General features: G+C 43.8%; 1 protein-coding gene across 2 annotated transcripts in view; it reads right to left on the bottom strand.

Moving 5' to 3' along the window:
• Positions 1-25,856, bottom strand: part of ACSS3 (acyl-CoA synthetase short chain family member 3) — a 1,235,137-nt gene that overhangs the window by 176,981 nt on the left and 1,032,300 nt on the right. For both annotated transcript variants that reach the window (XM_086919605.1, XM_086919608.1), the window contains exon 10: positions 2,611-2,706. In XM_086919605.1, coding sequence (XP_086775731.1) covers positions 2,611-2,706 — 96 coding nt within the window. The remainder of the gene's footprint in view (positions 1-2,610; positions 2,707-25,856) is intronic.

Raw genomic sequence — 25,856 nt, 5'->3', positions numbered from 1 at the left:
TTAACTCCCCTTCACTGACTAAAAGTGGTTGCTTTGGAGGTTGTATTGCACACGCGCCTAATGACATGCAGAATAAGTCGGGTATATTTCTTTTGTCTCCATGAATATTGTCACGAGGCACAGGGCAGATAGGCTGAAAAACGTAAGTAAAAGTCATAACTGGGAATAAAAAAGTGATTTTGAAGGAGGAAAGCAGAGAGCAGCATGTCAGCAGAAATGTGGTGCCATTTACAGAGATCTCAATGCTAAAAGCTGGCTGCCACACGTGAGTTTTGGGTGTTAAACAGTGATAAAGGCTGGCTGTGCTAAAGACAAGAGTGGATTTCAGTGTTTTATGTGTGGCTTGATTGTACAAATGTTTAGATGGCGGAATCTAGGTGCTGGCATCTGCTGGGTTCATTGCCATTCATGAGCTCAGGGGGCTACTGGTTCACTTAGCTGTCAGCACCTGTAGGACTGCGAAGAATACCTCAGCTACTCAGGCAGAGAGATGTATGCATGAGGGAAATGAAGCACTGCATATGTCTTATTTTAACTTTGCAATTTCTAAAGATAAAAAAAGGAAAAAATGCCATCATCACTGATAATATTTGTCTGGAAACAGGGCGGAGGCAGAATTCTTTCCGTATTATTAAACTAGAACCCAACTTACTTATCACATTTTTTAGAATCAGCTGTATAAACGTTAACACGTTCTAAATTGTAAATGTAGTGAGTGATTGTATGCCACTGATGTCATGAATATTTGCAATGGTGCAAATATTACAGTTCAGAAATATTTTACTATTGACAAAAAAAATTCTTGGAGCTCAGATGTTGGTATGGGTGATTGGAGGAAGAACTCGCTTAACAAATCACGAGAATTGATGGTCAAGAACCCTTTCCTTATCTTAAGTTCTGCATGGCAGTTTAGTCACTGTCTCATTCATTGCATGTTTACTTTCAGGGCACAGACGTTTTTCCTGCTTTCAAGGTAGACTTCTATAAATATTCGACTTGAGGTCCTTTCGTACCGTCATAGTGTACAATTTTGGTGAGTCAAACTGATAACCTCAGTTCCATGAGTCACTTTTGAAAGTAATGCAGAGTTAGGAACTCCAAAGGTACGCCATATTCTTCCAGAACTAGATGCACACAACAGTATCCCATTATATGAAGAAAATAAAGCATGTGCCGATGGGAGTGGCAATGAAATTTGAAAATTAAAACAGGGGCTGGAAGCAATAATGTGAAATTCTGGAACTTCCTGCAGAGAAATTAGCTAAACACGAAGAAAGTGGCCCATTAGGATGTAGGGCTGATCGCCACCGCCATGCGGGCAGTGGCGATCTATCCTACATCCTAGCCCGCCCGCCACCCATTTCTCCCCGCCATATTAGTATGGCGGGGGAGTGCGGCGGATGGGAAAACCGTCTGCCGGTTTCATATGGTGGCGGTGTCTGTTAGACACCGCCATCCATATCAGGATGCAGGCAGGAGGGAGCCACGGAAAAGCATTTGGTTTTCTAGGCTGGGGGCCCATTGCGGGCCCCCAGGATTTTGGACGGATGGGGGGACAAATGGGGGGTACCATTTACCCCCCTACAAGTGCATGCACAACATGGCAGGCACAGCGCAGTGCCTGCCACGTTGTGCATACACATGCACGACATGCATTTTTGGCACCGCCCGCCGCAATGTTAAAAATGCAGGATGCACCAGCCAGTGTGGCGGGTGCATCCTAATGTCACCCGCGGGACCCCTGCACTTATGGCGGGCGGTCCCATATCCCGGGGATATGCTAATGAACCCCAAAGCGTGAATATTTTCAGCTGTGCTGTGATCACAATTGAGCTTCAATCGCTTTGGCGTGAGAAAACCATTGGGATGCACTCAATAAATATAAAATGTAGGGCCTCATTATGATGGTGGTCGGACTTTCATTCAACGCTATACTGTCAGAAACGGGACTGCCTGACTAGCTGTAGGCGGTCCCATCATTGGTATTAGGATGCAACCGCCTTCAAGGCAGTCGCAATGTATATCATTTGCATCGCGACATGTGCTGCAGGCTGCAGCACACGACCTAATACAAAAAAACACATTAAAAACATCCCTGTACTATGTGGAAGGCACCATGCGGTGCCTGCCACATGGTGCAGGGATGTTTGTGGGGCACCTATGGCCTATGGTGGAGGTCCGGGGGAAATAGGGGGCCCGCTATGAGCCCCCAAGTCACTTTCCGCCTGCCTTTTCATGGCAGGTTAACCGCCATGAAATGGCTGGCAGAAACTGACATTACAATCCCTACGGTGTGCCTGAGTAGGCACTGCCACCATTGTAGGGATTACAGTCCGTCCAACAAATTCCTTGAACCCATCGGATTAGTGTCGGACAGTCTCTCCACCCTACGACTATCCGCCCGCCATCTTAATGCGGCAGGCGGTCTAGAATGGTCAGATGGTGGTGAGACCGTCACCAATGGCCTGATGTGGCGAGCTCACTGCCATTGTAATGATGCCCTAAGTAACTATAATGCCAGTCTAGATTAAACGTTTGCTGTAATATTTATCTGTATGACATAAGCTCTTCCCCTCAGTTAAAAATCACATCCAATGCTTGAGTACATACCATTGTAACCTGGCACAGGTTTTCCTGTTTGACCTGGCGGAGGTGTTGTAGAATTTCCTAAACCAATGCAGGAGGCCGAAATTGGTGATCCAGTCTCTGCGAAGAAACAGATGAGAACTTTTACAATAACCACTTCTAATTTGAGAAACCGACAAATAATTTAATTTGGATTATGTGTGATCATGCATAGCATACACAAATATTTAAAGTAGAAAACAAGCATAAAAAATCACAAATTAAGTATATCATTTGCATTTAAAAAATATGCAATGGTTTATAAATGAATCCAAATATTATAACAGTTTATATATAAGCTTTAGTCAGCAATAGCATTAAGACAATATATTAAAAGATGTAGCGCATCCATAACGTATTGACCTTTCTCCAACTGAGGTTTTTTTCATTGCAGTACATCATGTACATACACCTTCACAGTCAATTGGCTATTGCTTTTTCAAATTTCTTGATATCTTCTACCTACTTTTATTCTCATGGAAAAAGTGGAATAACTACAGACTTTCTCTGATACAGAGCAGCATACAGGCTTTCATTACAATTGTCATCATTTTCTCAGGATCACAAACGTTTTTTGTGCTGATATTTTTTATTAGGTGTCACGAGATAAAGAATATGACAGTAAAACAATCGTACATCAGTACATCATGTTACATAAGGTTGGTTGAAACATGGCAGATACACCTGCATGCTGATGGGGGGCGTTAGTGGGGGGCAATGGGGGTGGGATGGGGAGAGGGTGAGAGGTAGTAGGATTTATACAGATAGGAACATCTTCAACATTAACAATGTAACAACTCGGAGCATTCGATAAATGGTGGTGTTCGTCTGGAGACAGCAGGCTTCATAAATGGTGTCTAGGGAGCATCCTCCGATGAGATCTGTGCTATGACAGCAGTGGTGAATGTGCTAGGTGGAAAGAAGGGGAAGGTCTCGTGTTGGCCTGGGTTGTCAAGTAGATGGGGACAGGAAAGAAGGCCACAGAAGGGGAGGTGGGTAGGGACAGTCCCTTATCTGTCCCGGTGAGAGAGGCATTGTGAATCTCGAGTGGTGGTGGTAGGCTTTGAGGTTAGGGGACAACTATACAGTGTAACAAGGGGAATGTTTCCGTAGATGGATGTGAACGCAAGTTTAATGCACTGCTAAAAGTGCGGAATAAGCAGTATTGCCAAGCAGAGAATTAGTGCATCAGATTTTGGGTATGTGATGATGGTGACCTGCATTGGGTAGGGGAAGGAGGTATAAGGTGCCTGCCCACACATCCGGGTACAGATTAGGGATTCGTCGGGTAAGGGAGGAGGAGGTTGGAGGACAGTGGAGAAGGGGAGAGGTGTGTGGGGGATAGGCAGAAGAGGGGGGAGGTAGGAAGGAGGTGAAGAAAAGAAGGAGAGGGAGGAAATAAGGGAAGGGAAAAAGGTAAGAGAAGGATTGTATAATGAAATGAATTATCAGTGGAGAGGAAGGAGAGGAAGGTATGGTGGGGGGACTGGTTAGTAGTTGGGTTTTTGGACAAGTGGCTCAGTGTGGGATGGATAAGGCAGTAGGGCATTAGTGTGTGGGCTGTCGGAGAAAGGGGGCCCACATCTGTATGAATACCTTCTTCTGGTGCTTTAGGCCATAAATAATGCATTAGTGGGACGCTGTTTGTATCATTGCCACCATACAGTCCTTTTGTGAGGAGGGGTGGCCGACCTCCAATGCTGAAGGATACAGAGCTCGGCTGTGGATATCACTGTGTGGAAGAGGCTGGCTATGTCCAGAGTATCTCTGATGTAATGCAAGAGAATAACTGGAGGTGTGATGGGGAGACAAAGGAGGGATTGTCTCTCCAAGGGTGTTCCGTATATGGGACCAGAAAGGTTGAATAGAGAGCCATTCGCAAAGTATATGGCGAAAGTCGCAGTGCGTGTCTGGCACCTCCAACATCTGAAGTGTGGCAATAGGTCAGCCTTTCGCAATTTCGCAGGGGTCCAATCGTGGTGGAATTTAAAGAGGCAATCTTTTAGCCGAGCCTTGCGAGTTCCCTTATTCAAGCCTACTGCGATTTCCATCCACTCCTCTTCCTTGACTGTGAATTGTAATCGTGCCTGCCATTTGGTACAGAGGCTGTGCAGGTGAGGTTGCGAGAACAGGTGGTTTGTCAGAGTTCCATACAGTCCCAACATCACTCCTTTGTGTCTGCCCCATATTGACAGATATTCCACTATCAGAGCAGACGGCATAGACCAAGTTCAGGGATCAGGGACTTGTCTCCGACAGTGTTGTAGCTGCGAGGGCAGCCCAAATTCCTTTTGAAGTTGAACGAAAGGTATTAAGTTGCTGTTTAGTATCACCTGGTCCAGGGACCAGAAGTTCAGAGCTTTCCATATGGGCCAGTAAAGTTTCTGTTTGCTTATTCGGATACTGTCATGGCCCCAGATAGGTGCCTTGCAGTGTAGGCAATGGTTTATGCCCAGAAGGCAGTGCGCACGATGCCATACTTTGTGTGCGGCCTGTTTCACAGGATGCAGGGCAGATATGTGGAGGGATGGGATCCCCATATAGGGGGTCTAGGCCTTTACCATAGTTGAGGAGGGATTTTTCTGTTGTCACCCACTGAAAGGGGGTCGGGCATCTCTGGGAACATATAGGCAAGCTGAGAGATGTGCAGGGATAAAGTATAGTGTTCTACAGATGGTAAGCCCAAGCCGCCACAGGAGCGGCGGGCCATGAGCTTGGAGGCGGCTAATCGGGAGAGGGTGGAGCCCCAGACGAAGGCCTGTATTCGTGCATTGATGAGTTGTAGAGTAGTTAAGGGTACTAATATAGGCAGCATTCATAAGGTATAGGTGTAGCGCTGCAGAGCGACCATTCGTACTGCTTGAACTGTACCCCGCATGGACTATCCCAGCAGAGACAATTTATCGAAATCTTATTTTATGTGCGCTAAAAGGGGTAACAGGTTATCCATCACCATTTCTTCCAGACCTCTGCTGACCAGTACCCTGGGGTATTTAAGCAGTGAGGATTTCCACTGGAAAGAGTAACCATGAATTTGACCCCTTGTGGTGCCCAAGGAAAGTGCAAAGGCTTCGCTTGTATCCCAAATGTCCTTGTAACCTTGTGGAAACTAGCAGAAATTGCTGTTATCATGAGCTGAAACCATTTTGTTTGTGGCAGCCATTTTAGTTAGTCATGTGCTCGGCATGTGCTTCTCCCCTCTTCACTGTTGCCTGCCCTTGTATTCTGCTTGAGTCATCAGTTACAGTTAACTCCTTCATCACTGAGCCAGAGCACCATATGATAAGAAAGGTCTGTAGCTGCTAGAATGCACCTGTTACAGACTTACCGGTCAGGCTATTCCAACTGATGTAAGGCTTTTTGTTACTCCTCCCACTCTGACTAAAGACGTTTTCTGAAGAAGAGTATCCTCTCTGTTGATGGATTATTTATATGCCTTATCAAAAGATCTTTTGTTCTGACCACCAATAGATATCTGCTCCCCTACAACCATTGCCAGAGGGGCCCAAACATCAGATCCAGCCTAGGGAGTCAGCGCCAATCCAGCTTGGAGTCGAGGTAAAGGGAACCAGCACAGGCATTGCTGGCAACTAGGACCACAGTGAAGGTAGAAGGCCGGAAGCACTGGGCCCAGTAACATAACGTGAAGTGCGTACTCCTGCCACTGTCTTTGACGAAAAATGGGGTCACAAATCAGGACGGAGAATTTTCTTTGTGCGGATCCAGTTTTTGATGCCCAACTAAGAGAGTCACAGACTGACAAGGACGGCAAGGAGGTTTTTGCTTGAGGTGACCCCCTTTGAAAGAAGGGTTGCTTGAGATACTCCAGCATCAGGCCTCTGAGTCCTGGTTCCTAAGGTGAATGCAAGTCTGCACCTCTGTTTGTTGATCAAAAGGTGCCTGGGCATACTGGGTAAGATCTGTGGCCCAACAAAAGAGCAGCGCGCCAGCAGAGCAACACAGGAGTTAGGGAAGGACTTGAGTTCAGGGTACAGGTGCTGTGCCTTTGGTGCCTGTTAGATTGAAGTGAAGAAAACTGGTGCACTGCCTGAGACACTAGACAGGATCGCTGAGGGCATTTGCCCCGGATGGTGGGTGCCCTATCCTGAAAGAATATCCGGGTGGGCCCGGATTGTCTGTTTGAGTTGCAAGCTGGGCAGATCCTCAGTAGGAAAAGAACTTTTGAGGAATGATAAGAGCCTGCCTGCGAGGCTCAGACTGACACAGGGAGAAGACTCCCTCTGGCTGGTTGTACAGCGGATTCTATTCTTCAAGCACTTTTTAGCAATATACCCCACTGGTCGTCCCATTTTTGAGGAGGAGCAGCCCTTTGCGGCTCATCGTTCTAATTCCCATGGCCCTGTTTGGTCCTCCTGGGCCCCCAACACAAAGATTGTTTTTGTGACGATATGTCTAGTTGCTTTAATATTTGCATTCAGAATGTTTTTGCTTCTGCAAGAAAAATATTTTGAGCACACTTTGATAAATACTTCTTGCCCCTTCTCCGGAGTATATCATTGATACCCTAGCCCTCATAAAGTAGGCATATGATGTTTGCTATTTCCAAACTGAATAAAAAAAGCCACTGAAATCTACTAGAACTCAGAAACATGGACTTGGACTGGCTGGTTATGGACTCTTTTCTCTGCTTGGGGCTGGAAAATATAATCCGCCTTTTGTATACTTATTGCCTTTTTTTGTTCCTGCTGCCTGTGTATTCAATGTGGCCCAATGCTATCTTCCCTAGTATTTCCATCTGCACTTCTTGCACACCAGTTAAACGTAATGTGCTGAAAGTAAATATCCAATCAGTAACTGATCAAGAAATTAGACAGTTGATGTTAATTAATATGGAAGATCATTTTCATGTGTCCTCTATTGTATAGTGGATGTCTTCACCTAATGCTAAAACGGCCATCTGCGGAAACTAGCAGAAATCGCTGTTAGCATGAGCTGAAGCCATTTTGTTTGTGGCAGCCATTTTAGTTAGCCATGTGCTCGTCATGTGGTTCTCCCCTCTTCACTGTTGCCTGCCCTTGTATTCTGCTTCAGTCATCAGTTACAGTTAACTCCTTCGTCACTGAGCCACAGCAATGTATGATCAGAAAGGCCTGCAGCTGCTAGAATGCACCTGTTACAGACTTAACTGTCAGGCTATTCCAACTGATGTAGGGGTTTTTGTTACTTCTCCCACTCTGTTGACTAACTGGCAGATGCATCAACGTAGCCATTTGCTATTCCTAAATAGCGATATTTAAGGAATCGCTATTTAGGAATAGCAAAAGCCTATGCATGTAGGAATCGCTATTAAAATAGCGATTCCTAAACATTTGTTAATTGCTACTCGCAAATTGCTAGTCGCTAGTAAGGAATGCTGTCCCATTCATTCCTATGGGCCTACAGGCCCATAGGAATGAATTGGAGATTGCATGAGCAATTTGCGAGTACCAGTAGGTACTCGCAAATTGCACATGCAATTTCAAGGGTGTCAAAATGGCACCCTGTTGCACCCCTGAAATTGATCTCTGCACATATGTTGCACACACACATGCCCTAAGGGCCGTTTGGGATTCCTTAAATGCAATCGCAATTTAAGGAATCTCAATTTAGAGATTCCTCAAATTGCGATTTTTGCATTTGGGATGATGCATCCCAAATGCAAAAATACCGGGAGCAAAGGGGCAGATTCTGAGAATCTGCCCATTTACTCCCGGTATTTACTTTGATGCATATGCCTGTAAGTCGTTTTCAGTTGTCCATATATGAGAAAAGGCTATTCATGTGTATACTTGTACCGCCTCTTTTTGAGTCTTCATGCTTACTCAGCTATAAACTGGCCATAAAAGGCCCATGGTTTCTGTACTCCTTGGACTGCATGGCCTTAGGGTACCGTATGGACGTAGTCTCCCCCATGTGAGGTCAATAAATGTATTCTTTAATATTACAGCTTCCGTGACAATTTCTTCTTTGTTGGTTTAGGGACCGGTGCGACCGGTGCATCAGTGATCCCCTAAAAAGGCTATTTATTCCACAACCTGATAGGTCTGCAAATTCTTCTATGAATTCTAGTAGTGCTGTAGGGAACGTGGTAGGTTTCTAAGGGTGAATAGGATATCATCGGTATATAAGTATATTTTAGAGAGGCCACCTGCAATAGATATGTCTGTTACACGTGGCGAATGACAGACACTAAGGTTTCCATGGAAAGTAGGAATAAGAGGGGGGAAGAGTATGCAGCCCTGACGTGTACCTCCCTGGATTTTAAAGGTATCCAACAAAAACATCTGCAGTTGTCCTGAGCCATGGGGCAGTCATACAGTAAGCAGACCTGGAAGATGAACAGGTCACCCAGCTCGAAGTGTTTCATAGTGGCGAAGGTAGCCCCAGTCTACGCAGTCAAACACTCTTTCTGCATCGAGAAAGAGGGCTACCGCATACTCCGGCAGGTCCTTCGCTGTTCATAGGGTGTTGGCTAGGATGTAGAGAGGATTTCTAGAGGAATAGTCCAGAACAAAGGCAAACTGAGTGCCGTGGATGAGAGAAGGTATGACCTTTCTCAGGCGTGCATCCAGGATGCTGGACACATTTTTTATATCCCCATTCAGGAGAGGGATGGGACGATAACAGCCACATATTAGTAGGAACGTCTCTGGTTTGTACAATACCGCACTCACCGCCCTATTACAGAGAGAGCCCAAGGAGGCTGTCCTTTCGGCCTCATGCATGCATGAATTTCCTCTCCGGTCCATTTATAATACTCTGCAAGGAATCTGTTCTCGCCCGGCCCCTAGTGGTAAGGCAGTTTAGTGATGGCTGCCGTTATGTCTTCCTTCCTAATACCCCCCTCCACAAGTTCTCTGCCTTTATCTGCCATTCGAGGGAGATTAATGCCCTCCAGGTACGTGGATATCTGTTGCACGTTCGCCGGTGCTCCCGGTGTGTACCGGTGTGTACCACATCTCTTTTGTGTTTTGCACTGCACTATATTCCCTTGAGATCAACTATATAGTTATTCATTTTCTGTCTTAAGTGTCTGTGGGTTTGATCCAGCCCATTATCGTTGGAATGGTAATAAGTCTCAATGATCAAGAGACACACCATCCCGATAGATGCATGACCAAATGAGAAGATTGATCACTTTGATACATTGATGGGAATCCATTTAAATGGTTTTGGATCTCACCACTAATCACTTACCTTTTCGTTCTCTTTACTTGCTTGTTTTGTCCTTCTGGGCTTTCATGTGACTTGTGTTTCGACTTACTCTGTGAGGAGTTGAGGTTAGCCCCGCCACAGTATTGGCATTTAGACCCCCGTTTTTTTCTGTTGTTTATATTAGTAGATTAGGAGATGAGAACCTGGGCAGGTCTTTAAACTTCCCTATGACCCTTTCTCTCTCTGTGGTGGTATTGTTGTTAAATAACTGACAGTGCTCAGCACTCCACTTTAAGCCCTGGTCACATCAATAAGGCATGCACAATTGTTTAGGATAACTGAAAAAACAAATAGACATTTTAAATGCGTTGATCTACAGAACTATTATTGTAACTGTGGCCCATTTGAGTAAGCCCTTAGGCACAGGGGATATAATGGTTGGAGAGGTTATAAGTATCTTGTGTCTGAAAACTCCAATAGGGAAAAGCCCAGAAAATATAATATGAGTAGAAACCCATCAACAGTACAAGAGACAGAAAGGGAAATCTTTCCACAGTGATCGTAGGTTTTGCATTCATATTAAATTTAGGACTGAAAGTTTTAGAACACAATAGACTCATAGATGTTATGTGCCATTTACTGTAGAGCAAAATGATATTCAAATGAATAAAAAAAATAGTACACGGTTGCGAAGGAATAACATTTTATTTTTAAATATTGTCTGATAAAGCCAGAGAAGGCTGAATGTCTGAATAGCAGTGTTGGATTTGGCCATTTCTGCAGGGTGATTCCCAAAGGTTCTTCTGTTTTCTGAACCCCCTCTTTGTTGCAATTAAGGTCTCTATGCACTTTACCACTTCTACTCAGAGCCAAAGTGCTTGTGCCCTCTCTTTTAAACATAGTGAAATTGGCTTAAACCCAATTGGCATATTTAATTTACTTATAGGTCTCCCTAGTGAAGTGGTACTACATGTGCCCAGGGCTCATTTACCAGATGCAAACTTTCATTTTTAATACATATAAGTCATCCCAGGATAGGCTCTCAACAGCTCAGAGGGCAGGGTGCAGTGCATTTAAAATGTTAAGACATATACTTTTAATGTTTTACTGTAAGGCCTATCTCTGGCGTGGATAACATTGGGTTACCTTATTACATTTCATAGGTGATAACATTCAATTGGGAGCAGCTCAACAGGTCGAGATTGGTGTTTATCAATGAATATTAATTTTAATTCTTTAAAGTCAGAGTTTTAGTCACAATTCTAAAAATTCCCCTTTTACAAAGTTCCAACTTGTGGTGAGACTCACAGACTCTCCATTACGTTGTGTAATCAGTTTAAACCTTGTTTATGGTGCAGCATGGTAAATCCTCTTGAGTATAAGGTGTGAATCACTGATAATTACGCCGTTCCCAGAACCTGGGGAGCGTCCCCAAACCACACTCAAGAAATTATGGAAATCAACAAAAGTAAAGTTGAGTTTCTCTATTTTTGTAGGAGCAAGCCCCTGATGAAGGAAGCAGCCCAACATGCACTGGGCACATTTAGGTTTATGCATACAAATGTTTAAAAACAAGTAGCTAGAATGGATAAATGAAATCAGAATAGAATTCATGGAATGAATAATCAAATAAATGTTAATTTGACTACCCAAAACAATCTAAAGAAATCATTTCTCGAGTGCGGTTTAGGGGCGCTCCTGAGGTTCTGGGAATGGCCCAATTACCTATTTTTTTTAAGGTGCCATTTTCTTGTCCTAACCATTTGGTGCCTGCAACCTGATCGGGGGTCGCTTGACTAGGTGTAACTGGCAGTTGGTTTTAGTGTATTGCTCCAAGACAGTGAGACAAAGGGACAAAGATAGGTGCTGGCAGGATGGGCCACTCTGAAATACAGAGGGGGAGAGATGTCATCTACCACACTTGCAAATCACAGGAGCTCTGCCTGATCCCCTTCACCAAAGGGTATGATACCAGTCTATTGTGACCCCAGGCAATCTTGGGTAATGGCAGGAAGACAGGAAATTCCAAGTATCTTGGGGTGTGGAAACCTCTAGCAGTTTCTCCAACTTCAAAGTGGACCCCATGTATAAATATTAGACCTCAGACCCCAAATTTTCAGTACACTTCTGGACATGTGGAATTCTCTGCCAAGAATTCTCTGCTGAACGGACTACCATTCTGCTGGTCTACTGCTAACCTGTTGATCTCTTGCCTGGGTGAGATGGACTGGACCTGCAACCTGTAACCAGGACCACCAGAGTTACTCCAAGGGCTAGTCTCTTGTGACCAGCCCTCTGCAAGTGTAATTCCTACCGTGCCACCCTAGTCGGGGTCCCTTGGAAGTGGGGGTGAAGTGCTCTGCTAGCCCATCTGTGGATCCAGCAGAACAGACGCATTACCTCTGCTGCTCGGCACATCCCTGAGCAGAACAGATGCATCCCATCTGCTGCGAGGACTTTGCATCACCATCACAGCCTCATCTGAACTAAAGCTCCGCGATGCATACCCAACGCAGGCTCTCACATAGCAAGCCCCTAGTTGACAGGAGCCTCAACAGTGATTGGGACTTTGCATCGGAAGCCCTGAAGCTTCTTTGGAACCACCCGGTGTACGACGCATCCTCCACGGGGGACTTCACACTGCAAGCCACCTAATCAATGGCTTCCTCAACGATGATGCAAGACCTCACATTGCAGGGTCACAGCTCCCTGGAACCGACGCTGTATGATACATTTCCAACTAGGATCTCAAAGGACCTCAGCTGTGCGATAGATCCTCGACATACGACCTGGCAATGCTCCACAGCCAGGAATTAAGGTACTCTGGATCAGAGGATCTAAATGGGTCCATCGCAGTCGGCCTAAACCTGTGACTTTGTTTCGGTCCCGCATGACCAGATACCCACAGTTGGCATTAAACTTGCATATATCTCCTGATCCACTGATTGGATTTTTGTCATATATGATTTTTTTTAATTAAAGTTCTCTAATCTGGTGTTGCAATTTTCACTTTATTACTGTTTAAAGTGCATCATAAATACTTGACACATTGCTTCTGAGTTAAGACTGACTTCCCTGGGCAAAGTTACCAGAGGGTTGAGCACAGGTTAATTTGGGGTTTTCTTGTGACTTCACCCTGACAAGGATTGTGGTTGCTGCTTGAATAGGGCTTCACCCCTTAAGTCAGGAATGAAATTTCTTACACACATCCTTTGGTGACAGTCATTTATGAGGTCCTTTCAAAACTAGACCTTCACCTTTGGCAGATTCTGTCTCATATCCAGCTTCAATGAAGTCCAGAAAGTCTATGGCTTAATTCTTTGCAACGAGAAGGTACATATAGTACAGTTAATCCTCAAATTTAACCAATGAGGACTTCCTAACAGTATTCCCATGATTAACAACTGTCTTAAGGATTAATTATGAATTTAGTGGTCCATCACACTGCCAAACTTGTGGTAGAGATGTGGTGGCAGTCAGGGATACCCGCACCAGTGGTCCGACTGCCGTATTGGGAGTATGTTTGTCGGACCGTTTTGGGAATCCCGCAATTGTCAGTGATACTCGATCCCTGGCAATGGTTGGTGCCTCAAGCTATGGGGAGGCATGCATGGGGGCACATGATGTGCCCCTGCCTGCATACACACCCAGCACCTGCACAGCATGGACTTAACAGTCCATGCCATGCAGGAACTTGCATTGGCGTTCCTATTGGTGTGCACTTTTTCAAAGACACTGCCGTGGGAACGTCAAAGGAACATCCGCCAGACAATGCGAAAACTCAATCGGGTGGGCAGCAGTCAAGTTTGGCGGTGCGGTGGCATGCCGGCTCTTTCCTGCACCGCCAAACTCGTAATCAGGTCCTTAGTCATAGTATCACAGATAGAGCGATTTATAAAATGTCATAGTTCTGAAAGCAGAAACAGTCTTTAATTAAACATCATACAACATCATGTTTGAGTCTTGCAGAGTATTAGATTTGGAGAGGAGTTATTATATAATATTTACTTATTGACTACTGTTTTAGCGTTTATCTCTCTCCTGTTTTATTTTATGACTAACTTTGCTACTGTTCATCTCTCTCCTTCTTAACGGCTGTGTTAATGAAACAGTCAGCACTGGCTCTTTATTGTACTGCTCTTTTTGGAGTCACTGTTGTCTCATATTGAGAGGATTCAATGAACTGCAGAACAGAATTTGTGATGAATGACCTAAAGGCACCTGTTTACCTGCTCTTGTAGGTATTTAATCCAGCTTGCCACGTTCACCATATATTGCACACCAACAGTGCTCACTTAGAAAACATGAATATCTTCAATGAAGACTAGCCATAATGAGAAATCGGAACCTTTAGTGGTTCATAAAGCACATTATATACTTAGTGAATTGTTCTTCATTTAAGACAAATGCCACTTGGTTGGAAAAGGTGGATCAACTCCCAGGGATTTTAAAACATGTTATTTACCTCTAAATACTTTATACTAAAAAAATGAAAAGCCTTGAACAAACAATGACTGTGAGGCCATTAAATAAACAACTGAGAGGCACTGTAGTACATCTTTTGTTATTGGCAGCTAACAGTGCTTTAATAAAACGAGTCCTCAACATCCGCATTGCTGGGTTCATAGTGATGGGACATGTCATCCTTGGCATAGTTTCCCCCAACTTTTGCCTCCAATCTTCCCTTTTTTGCCTGCCCTTAGGACTCTGCACACTGTGCCACTGCTAACCAGTAATAAAGTGCTTGTGTTCTCTCCTTTAAACCTGATAAATCTAGCTTACACCCAATTGGCATATTGAATTTACTTGTAAGTCCCTAGTAAAGTGGTACTACATGTACCCAGAGCCTGCAAGTCAAATGCTACTTGTGAACTTGCATCACTCATTGTACAGCCCAATTTATTAGCCTTTTAACATGTTCAAGACCAGCCATTGCAGCCTGTGTGTGCAACTGTAAATTACCATTTTGACCTGGCAAGATACACCTCTTGCCAGGCCCAAATTGCCGTTTTTGGGACATATAGTAAACGATAGGGTAGGCCCGACACAGCCCAGAGGGCACGGCACAGTGTATTTAAAAAGTTGGGCATGTATGTTTAGGTTTTACATGTCCTGGTAGTGAAAAACTCCTAAACTTGTTTTTCACTACTTAAAAGCCTACCTCTCCCATAGGATAAATGGGGTTCCCCCATTACATTTAACAAGTGGTAACTTTCAATTGGGAGCACCTAGGAATGTTGTTCGACCTGTCAGCCTTACAGTGATCTTCCCCAAAACTTTCTGCCTTCCTTCTCCATTTGTGCTGATCGTGTTTTGGCTGGCCCTAGGATTCCGCAGACCTTACTACTGCTAACCAGGGCTAGAATGCATCTGCTCCCTCCTTAAAACACAGTGCCATTGGCTTATCCACCACTTAATTTACTTGTATGCACCCTAGTAAAATTACACTAAATGGGCCTAGACCCTGCCAATTAAATGCTACTAGTGGGACTGCAGCACTGATTTTGACACCTACTTAAGTTGCCCGATATACATGTCTCAAGCCTGCCACTGTAACCTGCTTGTGCAGTTTTAAAGTGCTATTTCAACCTGGCACAAAATAAACCATTTGCCATGCCCAAAGCTTCTTTTTGATGAATAGGTCACCCCTAAGGTAGGTTCTAAGCAGCCCAGAAGGCAGGGCGCAGTGTATTTAAAAAGTAAGGACATGTACTTTTTAGTTTTACATCTCCTAACAATGAAACACTTTCTGATAGGATAACATTGGAGTTATCTTATTACATTTGATAAACTGTAATTTCCCAATGGGATCTGGTAACAAGCTCATATTTGGTGTCTTTGGAATTGTAATGAAATATCCTAACTTATGGTGGAATCAGATTTTAAATTAAAAAAAATAAAATGACACTTTAAGAAAGTTAAAGAAACGCAATTGATGGACGGAATGCAGAACAAATCAAAACATTCAGCCCTAGTCAAGAGATCTGGGTTAAATACCTCATTCTTTTGCTCACCATGCCAACCCAGTTTAGACCTGCCCATATGCAAATCAGTCTTGACCCTGTGCCTCATGGGAACAGTCCATCCTAGCCCGAACTGACAAGCCAGGTCCTCCCTGGACCAGAAACAAGCATTCTAGGACCGGTTTTGGGGTTTCACCTCTCATCAGCCAGGATAGCTTGAATCTAGTGGCACAGTGAAGCCGGAACCCACGTCTGGGCATACCAGGCGCACTTGGGGCGAGGATGCAAAAGACACACAACTGATGGACGGAATGCAGAACAAATCAAAACATTTACCCCTAATCAAAAGATCACTAGATCGCAGCTATCTTAGAGCCAAGCAAGCTCCGCCGCCTCCATACTTTCCCTACTGTTAGACTGAAGGGAGTGGGAATAGAAAATCGTAGGCCTCTGCCATCCATCACTTTCACTACTGTTACACTCTGTGGAGTCGGACTAGTACATTTTACCCTTCGTGACTCCAAAATGTTGCCTTCTCTTGTATAAATTGCAGAGGGTATAGTATATGCATTAATTGTTAAATGCTATAGGTTATTTTGTATTGTAAGTACTTGTATTATGTTTTTGTTTATTTAAAATTAGAATATTTATAATTAATGTTTTAGTAAATTGTAATTTGTTAATGTTTCATTGTTTATTTGTAATACAAATATTGTTACATTAAAAAATATTACATTAATAACAAAAAAATGTAGTTAAATATTTTAATTATATATATGTAAATAAATATATACATAATATACTTTTTGAAAATAATTGTAATCATTACATTTTCTTATTTTACTATATTAGTGTTATTTAATGTATTTAATATTTAAAATGTACATTTATATATATATTTCAAAAATATTTTAGACAACGATATTAGTGACAATATTTATTTCAATATTATTGTAACTTACATGATAATTATAGCATGATGATATTTTTGAAATCGATATTTATGTCTCGATATTATTGTATTGTGATATTTTGAGGATCGATATTTTGTCAGTGAACCCCCTGACAAGAACTGTACTTGCTGAGTGAGTAGGGTTTCACCCCCCTCATCCAGTAACTGAGTTTCCTACATTGGTGGCAGCGGTGGGGTTTAGACTCGTGTTTGGGTAGTGCCATATAGTGATTTTGTGGTACACCAAAATCACAAAGAAATATTTGGATACCAATTCATTTTCTTTTAAATTCTCCCTAATTGGTGTTTTTGCTGTCTCCAAATCCTCATTCTACGTGACTATTGTGGCTGGAATTACACCTGCAAGGATGGAGGTTGAGCTTGCAACATGGATGCCTACACTATGGCTAACTTCAAGGAGTTCTTTAGGAGAGTGGTCTTCTAGCCAAGCGCAATACCAGAAAGCTGGATCTCCAAAAGATGCTGAGGGCTTGAGCGGAAGTAAACCAGTCACTGGCTACAGCAATGAAAGGGGATGATGATATGGAAGGGCAATGAGAGGATCTGAGTGCAGATACAAAAATACAGCACACACACACAAGGGAGGCGAATGACTTGTCTCCTGAAGTGGAACTCCTTGCTAGAGCACAGAGTAATATGTCTTCACAAAGCCTGTCCACAGAGAAGCTGGCAGCTTAAAACCTTCGGAACCCTTTCCTGGTCTATTAGAACTGTGAGCCATAGGGTGATCTTCTCCCAAACTTATGTCTTACTCCTCTGTTTTTGCTGATCTCGTTTTTGTTGATCTTAGTACTGCAAGCATGTTAGCACTGCTAAAGTGCTTGTGCTCTCTACTTTCAACAAGGTAAAATTGGCTTATGCCTGATTTGCCTATTTAATTTACTTGTAAGTCCCTAGTAAAGTGCTACTACATGTACACAGGGTCTGTAAGTTAAATGCTACTAGTGGGCCTGAAACACTGACTGTACCACCCACTTAAATAGCATTTAAACATGTCTCAGGCCTACCACATCAGCCTTGCTGGGAAGTTTTAAAATGCCAGTTCAATCTGGCAAGATAAACGTCTTGAAAGGTCCAAACCTCTCTTTTTAGTAAATATAAGTTACTCCTAGGTTAGGCCCCACCCAGCTTAGAGGGCAGAGTGCAGTGCATTTAGGAAGTAGGACATGCACTTTTAAGTTTTCTTATTCTGGTAGTGAACAACTCCTAACTTTGTATGTCACTACTCTGAGGCCTACCTCTCCTATTGGGTAACATCGGGTTCCCTTATTACATTCAATAAGTGGTAACTTTCAATTGGGAGAAGAAAGGAATATTGATGTTGGTGTCTAAAGAATTATAAATTAAAAACCTCTTTAAAGGCAAATATAGATATTGTGTGTCAGTTCTGAGAATGCCACTTTTAGAAAGTTGCCATTTTCTTGTACTTACTATTTGGTGCCTGCCGTCTTTATCCTGGGTCACATGACTAGGTGTAGCTGGCAGTTGGTCTTTGTGTATTGCTCCAGTCTGAAACAAAGGGAGAAAGGGTATTGGCAGGATGGGCCATCTCTGCCTTGATGAGGGTGGAGTAGCCACACTTGCACATAACAAAGGCTCTGCATAGGCACACTCACAAAGGGTTTGAACACTAGTCTTTAGTGACCCCAGACAAGCTGGGGCCGGGGCCAGGGCAGGGAAGCAGGATTTTTGGAATTTCCAGACACCTCTGGAGTGGAACCCTTCAGAGGGTTCTCCTACTCAGAGTGGGAACCAGGTATAATTATTGGGCCTTAGACCCAACTCTTCATTACACCTCTGAACCTGTGCAAGACTCAAATGGACTGCTGTGCTGCTCTGCAAGAAGGACTGCTACTCTGCTGCTCTACTGGAGTGGGACTGTACCTCCATCTTAAGCCCAGAACCGCCAGAGTGACTCCAAGGGCTAGTAGGCTGGCCTCCTAATCAGATTCTCAGGGACAGAAAAGGCTCCAACCACCTTGAACCTAGCACCTGGACACGGTCTGCTGTGAGTCGTGCCCCCAAGAGGTGCCACCCCAGTTCTGGACCCTTGGAAGTGAGCCTGAAGATAGTCTGCCAGGCCAACCCGTGATCCAAGCAGTAAAGATGCAGCATGATGTATCATAGCCTGGCATCAGGCCCAGTGCAGCATAACATATCCCCAACACTGGCCCGACTGCTCCTCGGTACTGCTGCCAGATGCATCCATGACCCAGGAAGTCACAGCTCCTCGAAACCGCAGCTGGATGACACATCCTTGATGTGTAATTTCGCATCACAGCCTTCCAGCTCTTCAGAACCAATGCTGTGAAATGCATCTTTAACTGTCCTGTAGCTTTTCAAAACTACTGTGCGTGACTCATCCTCAAAGCAGGACCTCACAGCAGGTGCTGCGGGATGCAAGACCTCGCAATGCTCTACTAACAAGGAATTAAGGTACTTTGATCAGCATGCCTAACTAGGTCCCTGTATCCGGCCCACGCTTGATTGCGGTGACTGCCGCGACTTGATAATCACAGTTGGCTCTTTGTGCTTATACGCACTATTTTCCCTTGCATCTTTAAAACTGCATATCTCTGGTTCTACTGATTAGATTGTTGTCACTTTGGTTTCAAATAATGTATTACATTATACTCTATCTTTCTAAATTGGTGTGGCATTGTCCTTGTGTTGTGTTTTCACGATTTTACTGTTTGAAGTGCTACATAAAGCTATTAGAGGGTCGTGCGCTGCTTAATTTGGAGTTTACTTGTGCTTCATTCACCCTGACAAGGATTATGGTTGATGCTGGTGTAGGGTTTCAGCCCCCTCAACCAGTAACCCAACTTCCTACAGGGTCCTGCATGTCAATGGCATCAATTCTCAGTTTGAACGGTCCAAGGTTGCCATGCTCCTGGTCATGGATAATGCAGTGAAGAAGGAGAGTGAATCTCTCCACAAACTCATTTCTTCAAAGGAGCAAGATGGGTAAGGGGAGGGTCTCAACTGCTCCCCTACCCTGATCCTAGAGTAACAGAGCGACTGTCACCAAGTGTTGGGGCAGTTTTCCTCTCTCTTCTCCCAAACCCTAGGGCTCACTACATGGTATACACAGGATACTGACACTGAGGACAGTATGCCTGTGAAGAGTAATATGAACAGGTAATATAACAAGGTGAAAGCCAGCATTAAGGGAAAAATATCAAAAATTCTGGATTTAACAGTAATTGAGCCCTCAAGCAGCCCTTGGTGTAGCCCAGTGGTGCTGGTCCCCAAAGTTGTCCTACTGGGTATCACCCCTGAACTCCAATTCTGTGTGGCCTACTGGGGCTCAATTCCGTCGATAAGACTGTTGCTCACCCCATCCCCTGAGCTGAAGAGCTCATTGATCGGTTAGAGGCTGCCAAGTTCCTCTGCATGTTTAATCTAATGTCTGGGCAGAGTGCATTAACTGAAGGGGGCAAAGAGAGCTGAAGAATGCCCCTGCCACCTTCCAGATGTTCATCAATGAGGTCCTGGCAGGGATGGAGAACTTCAGTGCTGACTTGCTAGGCAACACTGCGGTCTTCAGTTCTAGCTGGGAGGACCACCTGTGCCACCTCAAGGAAGTGCTTCAGGCTCTGCAAAGAGAAGGCCTGAAAATCAAGGCCAGTAAGTGCCCAATAAGGTAGGGTTCTGTGGTCTACTTGGGTCACCAATTTGGAGGGTGCAAGGTAAAGCAAGTTCAGGTGAAGGCTTACACCATTCTGGTTTTGGAACGCCCCTCCTCAAAGACCCAGACTAAGGTGAGGATCTTTATGGGCCTTCCTGGGTACTACAGGAGATAAGTCAATGGGTATAGCACCACTGCTGCTCCCTTGATAGATCTGACTTGGAAGACACAGTCAGACAGTTAATCTGGAAGGAGGTGTACCAGAACACTTTCAACACTCTGAAGAAAGCCATGTGCACAGCACCCGTGGTCATGGCCCTTGATTTCTCCCAAGAATTCATTATGCAGGAAGATCACAGTATGGGGGCAATCCTCTCACAACTAAAAGAAGAGGGCCAAGAGCCCGCCTGTAGCCTTCATTAGCAGGAGGTTACTCCCCAGAGTGAAATAGAAAGGAAACCTTTGCAGTGGTCTGGGCACTGAAGAAGTTGAGACCATGCCTGTTTGAGGCTCCTTTGGATGGGTAATGCAGATGAGGGGCAAGAATCCCAAACTGTTGAGGTGGTCCATCTCCATACAGGGAATGAACTTCACAGTGGAGCATCACCCTGGAACTGATCACACCAATGGTGACGGTCTCTCCAGGTTCTTTTGCATAAGCGACGAGAACTCCTATGAGGGTGGACACTTTTCTGATTAAATCTGCGGGAACACATGTTGGATCTGACATCCTTGGTGTGGGTTTACCCCAACTTTTTGCCTTCAATCTTCCTGTTTTTACTGACTTTGTTTTTGCTGGCCTTAGAACTCTACGCACTTTACCATTGCTAATCAATGCTAAAGTGCTTGTGCTCTTTCCTTTAAACATGGTAATTTAGCTTACAACCAATTGAAGTATTTAATTTAATTTTACGTCTCTAGCTAAGTGATACTACATGTATTCAGGGCCTGGAGGTTAAATGCTACTAGTGGGCCTGCAGCACTCATTTTGCCACCTACTTAAGTAGCCTTCTAAACATGTTCCATGTCTGCTATTGCAACCTGAGTGTACAGTATTAAACTGCCATTTTGTAGTGGCAACATAGACTTCATCCCATGCCCAACCTTTCCTTTTTAATACATATAAGTCACCCCTAGCTTAGGCCCTACACAGCCCAGAGGGCAGGGTGCAGTGGACATGTACTTTTAGTTTTACACGTCCTGGTAGTGAAAAACCAACTTGGTTTATTTGATTTGATTTTATTGTACCTGAATGTAATTATAAATGTTAGATGAACTGATATCTCTCTTGAGGATTTGAAAATAATGTGTATAGAAACAAATAACAATGTGTTGATATACATATGAAGTCCACACCAAATGAGATATAGATTACTGTGTTTTATATAATATGAATGTGTAATATTTTGTTTCTTGAAATTTTAAATTAAAGAAAATATTTTTTGTAAAAACATATCTCGGCTACGTAGTTCATATAGTTTTAGATTGTAAGTGCTCATATTTGTGGTTCCATAAAAGGTTTGTGAGCGTAGAATGTATGAGGAAGTCAGTGACTTACACTACAGGAAGAATCCCAGATATTCCAAGTGGTGACTTAATCGTAGATTATAACAAAACCCAAGGGAAACACCTGCAATTTTTGTTCATTACTTACCCTATTCCCTTGGTAGAGAAGGGTTACTCTCCTTTGACTTATACTGTTTCCATAAGGAACAGGGTCAAGACTAATTTGCATATGGCTGGGTCCAAACTGGGGTGGTGTGGTGAGCAAAAGAATGATGGATTAACCTCATAGATGCTATTAAACATCTCTCCCCAGTGCTGCGCTGTCCATTGGAACTAGTGCTGAATGGACGTCCAATGGTCGTGCGCAGCACTGGGGAGGTAGTGCTGCCGTCGGCCAATGCACTGAGGCAGCACTTAAGGGGTTAAACCCAGATCCTTGTGACTGGGGGTGAATGTTTGCATTGTCCAGCATTCCGTACATCAATTGTTTCTTTTGCATATGTCGCCGTAAGTGGGAAGAGTATGCCCAGATGTGGGTCCCATGCTCACTACACCACTGGATTCAAGCTATTCAGGCTAATGAAGGGCGATGCCCTGAAACCAGTCCAAGAATGCTTGTTTCCGGTCCAGGGAGGACTTGGCTTGGTAGTTCGGTTTGGACTGTTCCCATAAGGAACAGTGTCAAGACTGATTTGCATATGGCTGGGTCCAAACTGGGGTGGTGTGGTGAGCAAAAGAATGATGGATTAAACCCAGATCCTTCTGAATGGGGTGAATGTTTGCATTGTCCAGCATTCCGTCCATCAATTGTTTCTTTTGCACTTTTAGAAAGTTGGTATTTTTTAGTCCTAACCATTTGGCTCCTGGTGCCAGTGTCCTAGGTCCCATGACTGAGAATTAGCTGTTGGGATTTGTGTATTCCCCTCAAACAGTGAGACAAAAGTGAACTATGTTTTGGGCGGGCACCCTGCCAGGATGGCTCGGAAGGAGCTGTTCACTTCCCCTCCTACACTTCAAAGGCACACACCTACACACCTACACACACACGCACACGCACACACACACACACACACCTCAAACTAGCCTTGTTTCACCCCAGACTTCCTGGAGCCTTGACTAGGGAAGGAAAGAACTTTCCAGAACCAGATGTGGTGTAGCCTAGAAGATTCCCCCATTTCAAAGGCTGGCACTAGGTACAAATATTGCACCCTCAGAACACTTTTTCAGTACACGTCAGGCATTACAGAAGGAGGACTGCTTTGTTTTCCAGAGGACTGTCCTGCTGCTTGAGACCTGCCTTGTTCCTCAAAGGACTACAGTGCTGCTACCAGAGGACTGTCATACTACTTGAGGGTTTCCTTGTTCACCAGAGGACAACCCTGCTTCTGGAGGCCTATCGTGTTTCCCTGAGTGCTGCCCTTCTGCTTGAGGTCTGCCCTGCGAGAAGGAAGACTGGATAGTTGACTGACCTCCTGTTCTGAGCTACAGGGACACAACAAGCTCTAAAGGCCTCCCGGCAACTGCCCAGCTAACCAGCTGCAACTGGACCTGCTGGTCTCTGCTGGAACTAACTCCTGATCCCTAAGAGACGTCTCCCAAAGTCCTGGACTCTTGTTTGGCATCAGTGGAGAAAGAAAGTGTAAAGAAAGGTAAAATCCTAAAGTTTTGGTCTTGTCTCTTCATGAACGAGTCTGTAGGGACCAAGAGTCGGCAGACTATAATGACCGCCAACAAGAAGCTCCAGCAATCCGAAATCTGTGCTTCGTGCTACAGCGATGACACTCCCCAGTGACCACCAACTTAAAACTCCAACAACACTGTCAGTGAAGATCAACTGGATCTTCGTGCTAAAGTGACAACTGTCTACGGCGCCACAACTGCTCTTCGTGCTGCAGCATTGTTAATCCAACATGCTCTCCCTACTCCTCACAGCCTCCTCCACTATGAACAAAACTCTTTGCGCTGCACTTTGAGAAGTAAACTTTTCCAGCGGGCTATCGGAGATATGTTCACTGATTGCCATGTTCTTGCACACACCGATGAGTCCCCACCGCTGCTACCTACACGGACCGCTGCTGCATATGACATATCTAAATCTGTTCACAGATTTGTATCAATTGCACTCCTTGCAAAACGTGAGTTTGCAATGAACTTGGGCAGCAGAAGGGTCCAAACGTAATCAACATGGCTCCATAGTATGCCACATTGCAATAAGATTAGTGAGAACTATGCACAGTTGCAACCGCGCACCTTGAGACCTAAGGATGTCTGGCAGCCACAGAGATTATTTGCTATTGTTAGAATCCAATGACTCTGATGAAACAGCTACTCTCTACTTTTATAGTATCTTCTGAACTAACTTCCTCATTATGTTTCTGGCACCCTATCTTAGTATCACCGTATAAGATTTTTTCTGTTTCCTGGTTTTGTTGCCTCATTTATCAGTATTGTTACATTGTTCAGTGCTGATTCATATAATTTGCATTACCATCTCGACTGCTTACATCCTGCATATAATACACTGTTTTTCCTTTTATGATTTTTTTTCTAACTTTGTATTTTTATAATATCATTATAAAATTACAATAAAAACATTAAAAAAATATTAATTCAGTGGCATCCACCTAGTCCTTTTTACGGCCCGCACTACATTGAGGTGAGCCTGAACGTGACACATTCCAGTCTAGCAAGATCAGCTGCCCCAAGTGGTGCTTGGTGCTTTTAGGCACAACACCTACCTAATACTTTAAAATTCAGTATCTCCCGTTCTACTGATTAGGTTTTTGTTGTTGTGATCTCATTTTATTTATTAAAAGTTATCCTGTTTAATTAAATTGGTTGAGAATTTTTCTCGTGTTGTGTTTTCACTTTATTCCTGTTTGTGTGCTGCATAAATACTTCACACTTTGCCTCTAAATTAAACCTGACTGCTTTTGTGCCCCAGCTACCAAAGGGTTATGCACAGGTTAAGTGCCTCTTGTGGTTCACCTTTGCAAGGATTGATGTTGTTTCCTGAGTGGGACTTCTACCCCCCTTTAACCTATAACACATTTTCTTACAGTGGCCAAAACATTGATAAGGATTTTCACATCTAGGTGTCTGTGGAGAGTTTTATGGGAATGTCCAAGATGTACACATTTCTGTCCCGAGATCTCTATATTATATGATAATTAGAGAAGGATTGAATTCCATTTATCAAAGACAATTTACAGAGTACTATATTTCAAATTAAACACCTATGAACATAGGCCTTAATAATATAAAGATCTCTGGACAGAAATTAGATTGACATAATTTTGAAATTCGTACGCATTTCCAGAAATATGAACAGAAAGATGTGCCATGCACAGGCTTCCAGGCACACTCCTGGGAAGGTTATGTGACATTCCCAGTGGGATACGACTTCTTTTGTCTTCAGAATTCTGTAGCAGAGAACTCCATATATGGGGAGTGGATCCCTTGTGCAAATGCACTTTTAATTTATTTTCCTGCATGGGAAAATACTTGCACCATAGAGAAACCCATTACATAAAACTTTCAGCAAATCTGGGTGTTATCCACTCCCCTACCCATCCTTGGCTAAAATAAGTAGCTGACCATGTCCTGGGTGTACAGGTGAGAGGGAAGTATTTGGATGCCGACAAACAGCCATGCCTGTGGGTGTTCATAAACCTCCAAGGCTAACTATTCCTTGAAATACCAACTCCCCATGCCTTCAAGGGGATTTACAAGTGTGGAGAACTCAGCTATTGTGCCAGAGATCTCCACAAAAGTAAATGGCTTAAGCCTGTCAGAAATTCCTTCTTGGATTCCTAACGTGCGAAAGTAAAGTAAACTTCATTCTAAAAATATTTACTATCAAATTTACCATACGAAACTTCTGACAAACACACTTTTAAGGTTGAAATCGCCTATTTATGAACCTTGTTATGTGCACATTTTTTCAGGATTGTCCATGATTTTCCAATTTTTTGTATGTAGATCAATCAATCAATCAATTAAG

Source organism: Lissotriton vulgaris, chromosome 1_1, assembly GCF_964263255.1.
Source record: "Lissotriton vulgaris chromosome 1_1, aLisVul1.2, whole genome shotgun sequence".
In the NCBI taxonomy this organism is placed as follows: Eukaryota; Metazoa; Chordata; class Amphibia; order Caudata; family Salamandridae; genus Lissotriton; species Lissotriton vulgaris.
The sequence above is the reverse complement of the archived record's forward strand: the minus strand, read 5'-3'. Positions and strand labels throughout refer to the sequence as shown.